Raw genomic sequence first — 13,453 nt, forward strand, 5'->3', positions numbered from 1 at the left:
GGGGCGACATTGGAGGGGAGGAGAGCGCCTCTGGGTGAGCAGAAACATTCATCCACATTTTACTCCTGACTTCCTGTGACTGAGAGAGCGACAGGTTCACGAGCAGGTCAGAGAGAAAAACACCACGTTCAGGTCTGCAGACGCAGGGAGAAGGTCTCAGACTCTCAGACTCTGTCCCTGATGGATGAAAATAACATCTCCTTCACTCAGAGCTACATCGCTCAGGATTAAACCTAAAACCATCAACAAACATTTTCTACACATGCATCAGTGTGTCACTCTGTTTTTAGGAAAAGGCTCTGGATTAATGAGAGACATAGTTTTGTTTATTTCTTATTGAGGTTAAAGGGATAGTTCAGTTTTTTTGAAGTGGGGTTGTATGAGCTCTATGTGACCACTAAGGACATTAGATACAGTAGAAAGTTGTCTCCTCTCCCTCAGTAAGACACAAACTGTAATCGATGGTGACGAGGAAATAGACGCTAACAGGGACAGACCGTACCAAATTCAAAGGCTATTTTCTCTGCCTACAAGAACTAAAATCAAAAAGTGACACCACAGTTTAAGAGTACGCTACATAAAATATTTTTTAAGTGCTTTAAGTCTTCGGAAATATAAACAAATATCTGGACCTAACTAACTCATGTGTCCTTCCGCGCAGCGCTGGTGCGCTCCGTCCCCCCTCCTCCTTTCAGCTGTGGAGAGGAGACAACTTTCTACTGTATCTAATGTCCTTAGTGGTCACATAGAGCTCATACAACCCCACTTCAAAAAAACTGAACATCCCTTTAAGGCAAAGAGCAGTGATGTACAGAAGTCATTTTTTATCAGCGTGGTATAAACGTCACCGAGTATCCAGGTTAGATAAAAACTAGCTAAAACCCTCCCTGAGGCCATGTTTCAGTCGACCTGGTGGATCACTAAGACCAGAGCGGTCTGCACGCTGCTCTGAGGTTTCTCAGCAGCTCTCTGGGTGAGGACGTGGTCTCACTTGTAGGGTTTGGGAGGCAGGATGCTGGTGAGCGTCTTGTCGAAGATCTTCTTCAGCTTGTTGCGTCCTCCCACCGTGTTGGTCTTGGCCTTCTTGCTGACCTTCTCCAGGCCCATCACCTGCTCCACGTCCACCGCCAGGTCAGGGATGGAGTAGCGGCTGGCCTTCTTGATGTCCCCGATCTTTGGGAGGTGAGGCGCCCCGTTCTTTCTGTCGTGCTCCTCCTCGCCGTCCAGGTCGTGGTCTTGTTCTGGTCTGGTTAGCAGCTCTTTGAACACTGGGGGGAAACAAGGAGGAGGTTAGAAACCAGGGGAGTCAGGGGGTTATCCAAGGTTTATGGTTTCTCCAGGAGTCTCATCTCTGTCCTCTCAAAGATTTTAAAAACATCTGTCTATGTGAGTTATCACTGAAACCTGAGCTCCTCTGTCTGACCATGGAGTCCAGTTTTTACTGACCCGGTCGACCTGCTGTCAGGTCTTTGGTTTCTGAGCTCCTCAGAGAAAAACAGAAACATTTAACTCCTCTTTGTTGATTTCCATTTTAACCATAGAGCAGATTTCCTTTCTTCACTTCTGAACTGGAGTTAATCTCTGAGCACTCGCTACGTCTGGAAAAATCACATGATTTTAATTTGAAACAAGTTGATTTTCTAGCTTTGCTCTTTGCCCCTGATGTCTGACCGCTCTCTACCTCTGACCTGCCTCCACGGTGAACAGCTGACAGGACAGGGTCACGTTAATGAGAGCGTCTGGTTAATGAGAGCGTCTGGTTAATGACAGCGTCTGGTTAATGAGAGCGTCTGGTTAATGAGAGCGTCTGGTTAATGACAGTGTCTGGTTAGTGAGAGCGTCTGGTTAATGAGTTACCTAGCAGGTTTGTTTTCACAGTTATAGACAGGTGAGTGTTGTTCTTCAGGATCTCGTTGGCTTTGCTGAGCTGGACGTTCTCAAAGTTTTGCCCGTTGACCTCCAAGATCTGCAGAAGAAGAAGCAGAGAAAACATTTCATTAAACCTCTTTTTATTTGAGGACGTCACGTGTCACAGGGAACACGCTAAGATACATGTTAGAGTCGTTCACCTCAGGAGGGCTCAGCCTTTAAAAAGACTCACTGTGCTCAGCTCTGAGCTCTGCTCTGATCCTTTCTCTGTGTTTTCAGTGAACTTTGGGCACTGACCTGGGAAAATCTCTCAGCCCTGATTTCTGAAAGAGTTTCTGAGACTGCCAACCTCCGTGTGAACGAACGTCAGTAAACTCTGGTGTCAGGATGAGGTGTTAACAGGACAACTGACGTCAGGCTGCTGTGATGATTGTGGCTGTGTCTGAAATCACTCCCTACTCACCGATAGTGAAAACGTCATGTTGTAGTGCTGTCTGAAATCTGAGTGAACATCATTCACTATATAATCCACTCAATGTATCCCACAATGCATTTTGAAAAGTAGTGTATTAGCGATGCTCACTATATGAGCAATATATCCCATCATGCATTTGGGTTCAAACAGAAGAAATGGCTGATTACATGTTTAATAATTACTAATAGCATGAAACAACATTAAAAACTGTCAGAGAATAACACAGCTTCCTGTTTAACTTTCAGACGAGCCCGTCTCACAACTTTGAGCTGAGAAACAAACAACAGGGACGTTAGCCGCTAAACCGTTCATCGTGGGTGATGCATTCACTGGACCTTGATTCTTAAACACAGCATAAGTTCTGCGCAAATACAGGGTTTATTTGTTTAAAGATAACATGTAATAAATCTTTCTATTATATTTGGCTGTTGCAGAAAATAAGCTAGATATAATATTAGGTATCACTAAAATAAAAACTGTTTTGCAGTTTTTAAGAGAAGATCTAACTGTAAATCTCCAACCATCTGACACAAGAGTAAATGCGTCACTGTCAGCGGCTGGAGAATGAGTGAGTAGTGTCTGAAATGTTGTTTTAATTTAGCTGATGTAGTGGATTATAGAGTCAACTACATCTGATTCACTATATGAGTAGAGAGGAGGGACTGAGTGAGTGATTTCAGACACAACCTGTGAGTTGCTTCGTTCTGCTTTCTTCCTTCTTTATCGCTATAACCACAAAATCCATCATGGAGTCAGACTCTGGTTCACCTGCTGCCTGCTTTCTGTTTCACAAAGACTCCCGCTGCATCCTGCTGTACCCTGCTGTACCCTGCTCAGAGTTTACCTCCACAGCACTACCCAGCAGATGACCAGAGAAACGGCTGATGGTGAAACCCTGAAACCACAGACGCAGAGTGAAAATCTGTGAAAGGATGAGGCGTGGAGGAGTGAGCGCTGAGAGTGAGCGCTGCTCAGCGTCTCTGTGTCCTTCAGGGGGAACAGCTGCAGGATGTTTGGAGTCAGAGGGCTTAACTCACATCCAGACACTCTGAGGATGGTTTCAGGGATTAGGGACTTAGTTAAAGCTCCGACTGCAGAGTGTGAAAACTGACGAGGAGAAACACACCACGCCTGCAGCTACTGAGGAGTTCAACTTAAGGCTTCCTTAAAACGCTTTTAACGCCGGTTAGAGCAAAAATCAAACCAATTTGACGCAGAAGATGCAGTTCACCACGGAGAGAGGATCAATCAGAGTGACAGGAGGCTCCCTCCACCCGCCCCGACCTGAAAACAGCTCGTTAAGCTTCATAACGAGCTTTTCTCCACCATTCAGGAGGAAACCCAGGAAGTCATCAAACGTCCAGCAGGAGCAGAGCGTCCTGACTGACCGACAGCTCTACGTCTGAATCAGAGCTCTCACCTGATCTCCACGCTTAAGGCCCACGTCTGCTGCCTTGCTCCCCGGCTCCACGGCGTCGATGAAGATACGGAAACCTTTCTCCTGCCCCCCCAGGAGGCTGAAGGCCAGCGGAGAGTCCCGGCCCGGTTTGGTCAGCGTCACCATGCGCGGCTTGGCTTTAGCCGCACACGCGATGTTTAACAGTCTGAGGTGCCCGCACATTTTCTGCAAGAGAAGCAGCGCGGCGTGAGGAAACGCATCACAGGGCTCGCCACGGACACACGGCGTGCGTGGTGGTTTACTCACCTCTCGCTCCAGATTGTTCTCAAACTCCTCCAGGAAGTGAGTCATGGCGGGGTCGCCCTCGAAGTCGTTGAAGTGATTGTTTACCCACAGCAAGACTACCCGTGTGACCTGCAGGAGATCACATGATCACATGGTCACAAGGTCACATGATCACATGGTCACATGGTCACATGGTCACATGATAAGGGAGAGTCAGCATGAAGGAAGTCTACACCCTGACCTGTCTAAGGTGGTATCACCCTGTTTAAGGTGGTATTACACAGTTTAAGGTGGTATGACCCAGTTAAAGGTGGTATGACCCTGTTTAAGGTGGTATGACCCTGTTTAAGTAGGTATGACCCTGTTTAAGGTAATATCACCCTGTTAAGGTGGTATCACCCAGTTTAAGGTGGTATGACCCAGTTAAAGGTGGTATGACCCAATGATCTAACCTCCTCCTCAGCAGATAACAGACCTTTACCCTGTTTAAGGTGGTATCACCCTGTTTAAGGTAATATCATCCTGTTAAGGTGGTATCACCCTGTTTAAGGTAATATCATCCTGTTAAGGTGGTACCACCCTGTTTAAGGTGGTATCACCCAGTTCAAGGTGGTATGACCCTGTTTAAGGTGGTATCACCCAGTTTAAGGTGGTATCACCCTGTTTAAGGTAATATCATCCTGTTAAGGTGGTATCACCCTGTTTAAGGTTGTATCACCCAGTTCAAGGTGGTATGACCCTGTTTAAGGTGGTATCACCCAGTTTAAGGTGGTATCACCCTGTTTAAGGTAATATCACCTTGTTAAGGTGGTATGACCCTGTTTAAGGTAGTATCACCTTGTTAAGGTGGTATCAATGAGTTTAAGGTGGTATCACCCTGTTAAGGTGGTATCACCCTGTTTAAGGTAATATCACCCTGTTAAGGTGGTATGTCCCTGTTTAAGGTGGTATGATCCTGTTTAAGGTGGTATGACCCTGTTTAACGTAAAATCACCCTGTTAAGGTGGTATGATCCTGTTTAAGATGGTATTACACAGTTTAAGGTGGTATCACCCTGTTTAAGGTGGTATGACCCAGTTCAAGGTGGTATGACCCAGTTCAAGGTGGTATGACCCAGTGATCTAACCTCCTCCTCAGCAGATAACAGCCCTTTACCCTGTTTAAGGTGGTATCACCCAGTTAAACACCCAGTTTAAGGTGGTATGACTCTGTTTAAGGTGGTTTATCACAGTTATGTAACCTCCTCCTCAGCAGTTAACAGACCTTGACCCTGTTTAAGGTGGTATCACCCAGTTTAACACCCTGTTCAAGGTGGTTTCAGACCTGACAGCCCAGTGACTAATGAACCAATCAGCAGCCGGTCCTTGTACCTTGTCCCTGAGGCTGGGTTTAAGGTGTTTAAGGTGGTATGACCCAGTTTAAGGTGGTATCAGACCTGACAGCCCAGTGACTAACGAACCAATCAGCAGCTTCGTACCTTGTCCCTGAGGCTGGGTTTAAGGTGTTTAAGGTGGTATGACCCAGTTTAAGGTGGTATCAGACCTGACAGCTCAGTGACTGATTAACCAATCAGCAGCTTCGTACCTTGTCCCTGAGGCTGGGTTGAAGGTGTTTAAGGTGGTATGACCCAGTTTAAGGTGGTATCAGATGTGACCAGCTCAGTGACTAATGAACCAATCAGCAGCTTCGTACCTTGTCCCTGAGGCTGGGTTGAAGGTGTTTAAGGTGGTATGACCCAGTTTAAGGTGGTATCAGATGTGACCAGCTCAGTGACTAACGAACCAATCAGCAGCTTCGTACCTTGTCCCTGAGGCTGGGTTTAAGGTGTTTAAGGTGGTATGACCCAGTTTAAGGTGGTATCAGACCTGACAGCCCAGTGACTAACGAACCAATCAGCAGCTTCGTACCTTGTCCCTGAGGCAGGGGTCGTGGAACCACTCCAGGAGCTTCTTGCCCACGACCATGGGGCTGGAGAGGAAGGTCCTGTAGGTCAGCAGGAAGTCCTCGATGTAGGTGGGGTCCACCACCGAATGTTCCTCCACCAGGTGCATGGTGAGGCGCTCGGCTGTGCCCTGAGGGAGGAGGCGTGGGGTCAAAGGTCAAAAAGGAGGCGTGGACGTGGAGGAGGCTGTTTTTACCTGCGTGAGTTTAAACCGCGCTCACCTTGATGACGATGTGACCTTTCCTGGTGCCGGTTCGGTCCAGCTCACGGTGCTCCTTCACCATCACGATCTCCCCCTCCTCCTCCACCTTCTGCATGTTCTTCTCCACCTGGTTCAGGATGCAGCAGTAGTCCTGCTGGGCGATGCACACGAACTGGAGGAGGAGAGCAGAGAGGAGAGAGCAGGAGAGGAGAGGAGAGGAGAGAGGAGGAGACAGGAAGAGGAGAGGAGGAGAGCAGAGAGGAGAGGAGAGGAGAGGAGAGGAGAGAGGAGAGAGGAGAGATGAGGAGGAGGGCAAAGAGGAGGAGAGCAGAGAGGAGAGGAGAGGAGAGGAGAGGAGGAGCGAGGAGGAGAGTCAGAGGGAGGTTTGTTCCAGTTTGTCTCAGAGCTGCGAGACGAATCAACCATCAGGATAAAAACTGACAGAGCTGTGAGTCTGTCTGAGCACACACTGGATCACACTGGATCACACTGGATCACACTGGATCACACTGGATCACACTGGATCCCTACACCTGGACAGGTGATCTGCTGATGTCATGAGCTGATCAGTTATCGGTAAATCTGAAACACTAGTGTTAAAAACAATGGACTGATCTCCACTGAAGGAAAGTTTTTAACCCGTCAGAAGCAGAGAGACTCCTGGTTCAGATCCAGATCTGGTTAAAGTTCTGAAAACCTGGGTCTGTCCTGAGTTTTCCTCTGACCTGAGACCAAACAAACGGTTTGATCATAGCTACGCAGCAGCAGGTTCAGTCCCACCTGGCAGTCGTCCACCTTGGTCTTCATGACGCCCTTCATGTACTCCTTCTCCATGGTGGGAGACACCCCGAAGCTGTTCCCCATGCACAGGATCTCTGTCCGGCTGTCAGGGTACGTCACCTCCACAGAGCCGTTCAGGATCACAGACCAGGAGTCCAGCTGGAGCACACACACACACAGAGAAACACACACACAGAGACACACACAGAGACACACACACACACAGAAACACACACACACACACACACACACAGAGACACACACAGAGACACACACAGAGAGACACACACACACACACACAGAAACACACACACAGAGACACACACAGAGACACACACACACACAGAAACACACACACACACACACACACACACACACACACACACAGAAACACAGAGACACAGACACACACACAGACACAGTGTTAGGTTTGTGTGTGTGTTGGAGAGCATACAGAAACAGCAGAGAGTGTCTGAACAGCTGGTGTCCTCTAATGAGTCAAAGTTTTGAGTCGGAGGAAACTGAGCATGCTCAGATCAGCCCGTCGCACACGTTTGGTCAAATCAAGAATCTTCCTTCACTTTCTGGAGCTGTTTCAGAGAATTTCTCAAACACTCAGGTCTACATCTTCTCCCCCTGAAGCGTCAGCTCGCTCATGAAGCTTCATCCTCTGTGAGCGACTCTGACTGAAGGGACTCAGGAGCTCGCTCTGCTCTTTTCACCACAGCAAACCCAGACAGTCTGCTCTGAGCTCCTGTCCCGTCCCCAGCACAGACTGACACACAGGGGGCAAAGTGATGCCTGCTTTAGCTGCCTGAGGGCTCTGGGACCGGCCGTGATAAGGACGCAGCGTTCAGGGTTAACAGAGCAGGAAAACCATCAAATGGAAGAAGAAAGACTCAATGGACTGCAAAAACTGAAACTTATCAAGTGTTTTTCTCTGATTTTCAGCAGAAAATGTTTTTTTAGACTTAATCTGAGCCACATTCACCTGATCAGTCCAGAAACACGTCTGATTTCAGGTAATTCAAAGACAAAATGAGGTCTAAACGGCTGTAACATTAAAAAAATATATCTGCCAATGGACCAAGAGAAACCTTTCTTGTATTGAGACATTTTTCTAGTTTTAGGCAAATTTTCCAGCAAACTTTTGTTGTTCCATTGGCAGATTTTTTTTGACATGACGTGAAAGGCCTGGTGTGTGTGTGTGTGTGTGTGTGTGTGTGTGTGTGTGTGTGTGTGTGTGTGTGTGTGTGTGTGTGTGTGTGTGTGTGTGTGTTAATGCCATCAACACACCTCCTCTCCGTCGTTGAGAACAATGGTCCCGGCGCGTTCGACCACAGCGAAGACCATCACCGCACAGAGCTCCCTCCTCACTGACATGGTCATGTTGGCGAAGGCGGGCAGCTGATGCATGAACTCCAGGAGTTGCTCTGTGAGAGGAGGAGGAGGAGGAGGAGGAGGAGGAGGAGAAGGAGGAGAGGAGGAGAGGAGGAGAAGGAGGAGAGGAGGAGAAGAGGAGGAGAGGGACAGAGGAGGAAAGGAGGCAGGAAAAGAGACAGAGCAAACTGTGAGACCCAGAGGAGAGGAAGAACACAGCCGTCCTGCCGACCCTGCACTGCCCTCTCTTTGGGCCAAGGCGGCGCAGGCTGCAGGCTGCGGGCTGCGGGCTGCGAGCTGCGGGCTGCGGGCTGCAGGCCGAGCATCAGCACGGATGATGAGCTGAGCGAGCAGCCAGCAGAGAGATCGTTGAGAGCAGAACATAAACATCAATGCTATCGACGGACACGTTCAGCGCTGGCCAAGAATAATTGCTGACACTTTGCTCCATGACCTCAGGGCGGCTTGATGCAGACGCTGAATCACACTAAACTCTGTCTGCTGCTGCTTTAAAGGGACAGTTCACCTAAACGTAAGGAAAGTCTGAAACCCGAGTGAACAGACGTTAATATTGTTTTACTGATCTCATGCTTCACTCTATACTTCCCTTCCTCTGACCCACACACACCTGGACTGGACCTGGACTAAGATCTGGAGCTGGTCTCCTGTAAACCATCAGGAGACTCTCAGGTGTTGGTGAAGACACTTGGACTCTGAGTTTTGAGCTGATAGTTTCCCTGACGTGTCGGTCGCTGTTTGAAAGATTCAATGAGGATAAACTGGCGTCAGATCAGAGCTGAGAGGATCCTTCATCAGGATCGATCTGGATACCATCGATGCCTCTTCCTCTTCACTGACTCACTGTGTGGACGGGTAGAGCCAGAGGTCAAACGCTCCTGATGGTCATTGACCCTGAGACGGTGACACGCTCTGTCTGCTGATCGAAACCCAGAGCGCTACGAGCACAGAGAGCCTCAGATCACCTGCACAGGTGATGATGATGATGATGATGATGATGATGCTGACAGAGTTAAGACGACATGCTCTTCGTGGATGAAGCTCAAAGAAATCCAGTCTATTCTGCATCAAAGCGGGGACTACCCGTCTCCACGCCGTCTCCCACCAGCGCCTCCCCCCCTGGCGCTCGTCTGGTGCACCGGCTGACCCGTGCTTGGCATGGCAACAGCGTCGTGTGTGGAGCAGCGGAGGCTCTGAAACTTTAATGTGCAGGGAGAGGTGAGGCGAGAGGATGTGGCGGGGTGACCTAGAAAAGCCTGACGGCGAGGAGGGGGGGGGGGATCAGAGGGTGGGGGAGGGGAGGACGGCTGGCGCTCCCACTCAGCATCCAGAGAGTCCTCCTCCCCCATCCACATCGGCTCTGACAGCGCTGACTGTTTCACTTCTTTACCTGCTCCTCATCAGCATCATCATCATCATCATCATCATCTTCATCATCATCATCATCATCAGCGTAACACCACGTGACTCCACCCCCTGACGTGGTTTCTGAGGATGACTCTACAGTCTGCGTCTCAAACAGGAAGAGGACAAACACAGAAACACACAGTGATTGGAGGTTTGCAGAAAGGGGGCGTGGCTTAGCTCACCTATGTCATCGTCTGTCCTGTCCATGGGGTCTTTCTCCAGGCAGTCCCTCACGATGTCCCGGCTCATCAAGGGGTCGGACGCTCGCTCGATGTCCTCCTCATCGTCGTCCTCCTCAGAGTCCACGGCCGTCTCCGGTAAGCCGCTCAGGTCCATGTCGCCCGGTTCGTTTTCTGTGGCCTGACGGAGCGAGCAGAGGAGGGTGGGTTAGTTACCTGAGCGTTAAGGTGGAGGAAACCAGGGATGAGGAGTTTTATTAGCTCCAGCAGCTCTCCACCATCATAAGGTCGTCCACAGAGCAGGTATCTGTCCGCTCGTTAAACTCGTTTCAACCCTGAAAACTTAAAAACAGCCACAGTGAAATGTGGCACAGCGAGGATCAGAGAGGCGTCTGCACAAACACACCGCCAATCAATTTAAAATCAAACATCAGCTGCACAACAATAACATCCAGCAGAAAACAGAAACAGGAACAGAAACAGAAACAGAAACAGAAACAGAAACAGAAAACACAAAGAGCCTGAGCTGAGCAGTTTGACCCATTTCATGGAGCAGATCAGAGGTTTTCAGTACAGTAAGAGAGAGACAGGCGTCAGCTGCACAGCAAACAGCCTGCTCTGCATAGTAACAAGCTCATTAGCTCCCAACTTTCTCCCTCCTCCTCCCCCTCCTCCCCTCCTCCCCCTCAGCAAACCTCCTCCCCCTCAGCAAACCTCCTCCTCCTCAGCAAACCTCCCGCCTCACAGACACATCCGCTGCTTTCAAAGCACGAGATGAAAACGTGGAGAGCCAGAAAACGAGCGGAAATGAGCGGAGAGAGTAATGTAATTACTGAGAAGGAGGCGCGCTCCTGTGGCTCCTGCGCCTCCTTCAAAGACACGCTTTCTGAGGATGACAGGGAGGCCGCGGCGCCTGGTTCCTGAGCAAACGCCTCAGTGATGAGACCAAAACACCCAGAGAAAAACACGACTCAAAGCATCATCATCCTCAGCGACTAACAGGCCGTCTTACCTCAGGCTGGATGGAGAGGGAGGAGGGCGTCGCCTTCGCTAACTGACCACAAAACCCCAACGCCAGACGCATCTTCACCTCCCAGACCGTCAGCCCGCCTTTAATTTTTCAGAGCTCAGAGTCCTGCCAGGTCCTCACTGACGCCCTCTGTCATCTCTCCTCAAACGCCACGAAGATGGCTCATCAATGATTCAGGCCTGTGTCTGAGTGGACGGCAGGGCGTCGCAGCAGCACACGCCCCAGTGGGCGGGGCTAAGAGCTGGGCGTGTGTGTGAGGTTTACACACTGAGAATATAAACACAGGAAGCAGCAAAACACATAAAAAAGCAGCCTTTTAGAGACAGATAAAGACTTCCTCAGTGAGCCTCAGCGAGATTTCCCTGCTCGTCTTTGTCCTGAACGGACGGACACGTGTTTGCAGCTCATCGTCCCACGGACAGACAGAGGACACAGCTCACAAAACCTGTTTCCTGCAGCAAGTAGTGAAATATGCACAAACTCAAACCAGAGAAAGAGGAATGGTTTCCTCCTGCACTGATTTCATCTGACTTTAGCAGAAAAACAAAATCTCAACACGCGCCGTGCAGGACACTTGTTGCAACCTCGGCACCACAGCGGTCCGTCAGCCTGCGTCTCGGTGCACGGCGCTGCTGCTGTCGTGTCGTCTGTGCATCAGAAAGCCATAAATGTGCAGTAAGCATCAGGAGTCAGTGGGTATAAGTCAGGAGCTGTTAATATTTCATCAGCGCTATTCTTGGATCAATGCTTTCAGAGGCCTTCTGCAGGACCTGTGTCATCATTTATTCACACAGCAAACAGCGCAGCGTGCAGCGTGACGTGCCGCTGATGGGAGACTCCTCCTGGAGACACCAAAGGGAGGAGAGGAGCGAGAAGCTTTAATCCTTCACCATCCACACAGCTTAGTATCTGTTGTAAGAGCAGCAGCAGCGTCACAGCCTCAGTGGTCAGTCATTCTCCACCTCTCCTCCTCTCAGTGGTTTAATAAAAATCAAACCCTTCATCCACCAACAGACCGGTCTGAAGGTGAGAAACACAGAGGAAACAGGTAAACTCAGGTCGTACTTTCACCAACAGCTCAGCACAGGATCAGAGAGTCTGCAGGAAGTAAGATGGTTTACAGAGCGCTGCTAAAGTTCGACCACAGCAACACGTCTGGGCACGCTCAGAGAGGGTATGAACAAGTTATAGTTTCACCAAACTCCACCTGGACCGTTCACAGACTGCAGGTCTGAAGCTGAAGCTCTGAACATCCAGAGACACTCAGCGACGCTTCAGCTGAAGGTTTTTATCAGGATGAGAAACATAAAAAACACGTCAGAGGATTAAAACTGGATCAACGTGAGGACATGATGAAGAAATGAGAAGTTGGTCCATAAAGTTCAGGAACAGGAACATCTGGGTCTAAAAATGTTTCCAGGTCAAATAATCCAGATCCTGATCCTGACATAAACCATCCTGACATGTTTCCCCCACAGCGCCCCCTGATGGAGAACATGTTATTGGTCAGAAGCAGAGTTTGCTGAGGTAGGAAACCCTGCAGAAGTTTGATCACCCTGATCCCAAACTTCTCAACATCTCAACATCAGATACAGGAAACGCTTCATGGAGGAGAGACGCTGGGTTAAAGGTGTGGAAGGACTGAACATGGAGCTGCAGGTCTGACAGAAACCAGGTGAACTTCAGAGGAAACAAGTTTCACACCTGCATCAATCACAGAGTAAACCTCAGGTGATCAGAGACAAGACCAGACTGAGACAGAGCAGCTGGACGAGTTCAACACCAGGAGGCAGGAGGAGGCAGGAGGAGGCAGGAGGAGGGAGGAGGAGGCAGGAGGAGGCAGGAGGAGGCAGGAGGAGGCAGGAGGAGGCAGGAGGAGGCAGGAGGAGGCAGGACGGCCCCTTCAGGAGGACATAGAGAGGAGGAGACAGAGGGGGAGGAGGGGGTGAGGAATGAGGAGACAGGAAGCAGCGAGCAGATGGCACTAAGACCAGGATCACTGAGTGAGGACAGGAGATCCTGTTCAACCTGCCCCAGACACACACACACACACACACACACACACACACACACACACACACACACACACACACACACACACACACACACACACACTCACACACAAACACACACACACTCACACACACACACACACACACACACACACACACACTCACACACACACACACACACACACACACACACACACACACACACAAACACACACACACTCACACACACACACACTCACACACACACACACACACACACACACACACACACACACACACACACACACACACACACACACTCACACACACACACACACACACACACACACACACACACACACACACACACACACACACACACACACACACACACACACACACTCGGTTATAAAGCCAGATTCAAACAGTCTGATCTTATGAAACAGCACCGACGCTCTCCAACCAGCAGAGGAGCTCCAACACGGAGGGGAGCGGC

General features: G+C 49.7%; 1 protein-coding gene across 17 annotated transcripts in view; it reads right to left on the reverse strand.

The window, feature by feature from the left end:
- Window positions 1–13,453, reverse strand: part of rapgef2b (Rap guanine nucleotide exchange factor 2b) — a 122,680-nt gene that overhangs the window by 12,015 nt on the left and 97,212 nt on the right. For 12 of the 17 annotated variants that reach the window (XM_074673313.1, XM_074673311.1, XM_074673310.1 and 9 more), the window contains 9 exons: window positions 9,940–10,117; window positions 8,249–8,385; window positions 6,953–7,111; window positions 6,192–6,344; window positions 5,936–6,100; window positions 4,050–4,157; window positions 3,765–3,968; window positions 1,858–1,966; window positions 992–1,268 (listed from right to left, as the gene is read on the reverse strand). In XM_074673313.1, coding sequence (XP_074529414.1) covers window positions 992–1,268; window positions 1,858–1,966; window positions 3,765–3,968; window positions 4,050–4,157; window positions 5,936–6,100; window positions 6,192–6,344; window positions 6,953–7,111; window positions 8,249–8,385; window positions 9,940–10,117 — 1,490 coding nt within the window. Of the gene's footprint in view, window positions 1–991; window positions 1,269–1,857; window positions 1,967–3,764; window positions 4,158–5,935; window positions 6,101–6,191; window positions 6,345–6,952; window positions 7,112–8,248; window positions 8,386–9,939; window positions 10,118–13,453 lie in introns of all 17 variants that reach the window. The other 5 variants (XM_074673304.1, XM_074673305.1, XM_074673303.1 and 2 more) reach the window with 1 other exon arrangement.

The sequence above is a fragment of the Halichoeres trimaculatus genome, unplaced genomic scaffold (assembly GCF_033239565.1).
Source record: "Halichoeres trimaculatus isolate MK-OKI-2021-1 unplaced genomic scaffold, fHalTri1.1 fHalTri1_scaffold_7, whole genome shotgun sequence".
Classification (NCBI taxonomy): domain Eukaryota; kingdom Metazoa; phylum Chordata; class Actinopteri; order Labriformes; family Labridae; genus Halichoeres; species Halichoeres trimaculatus.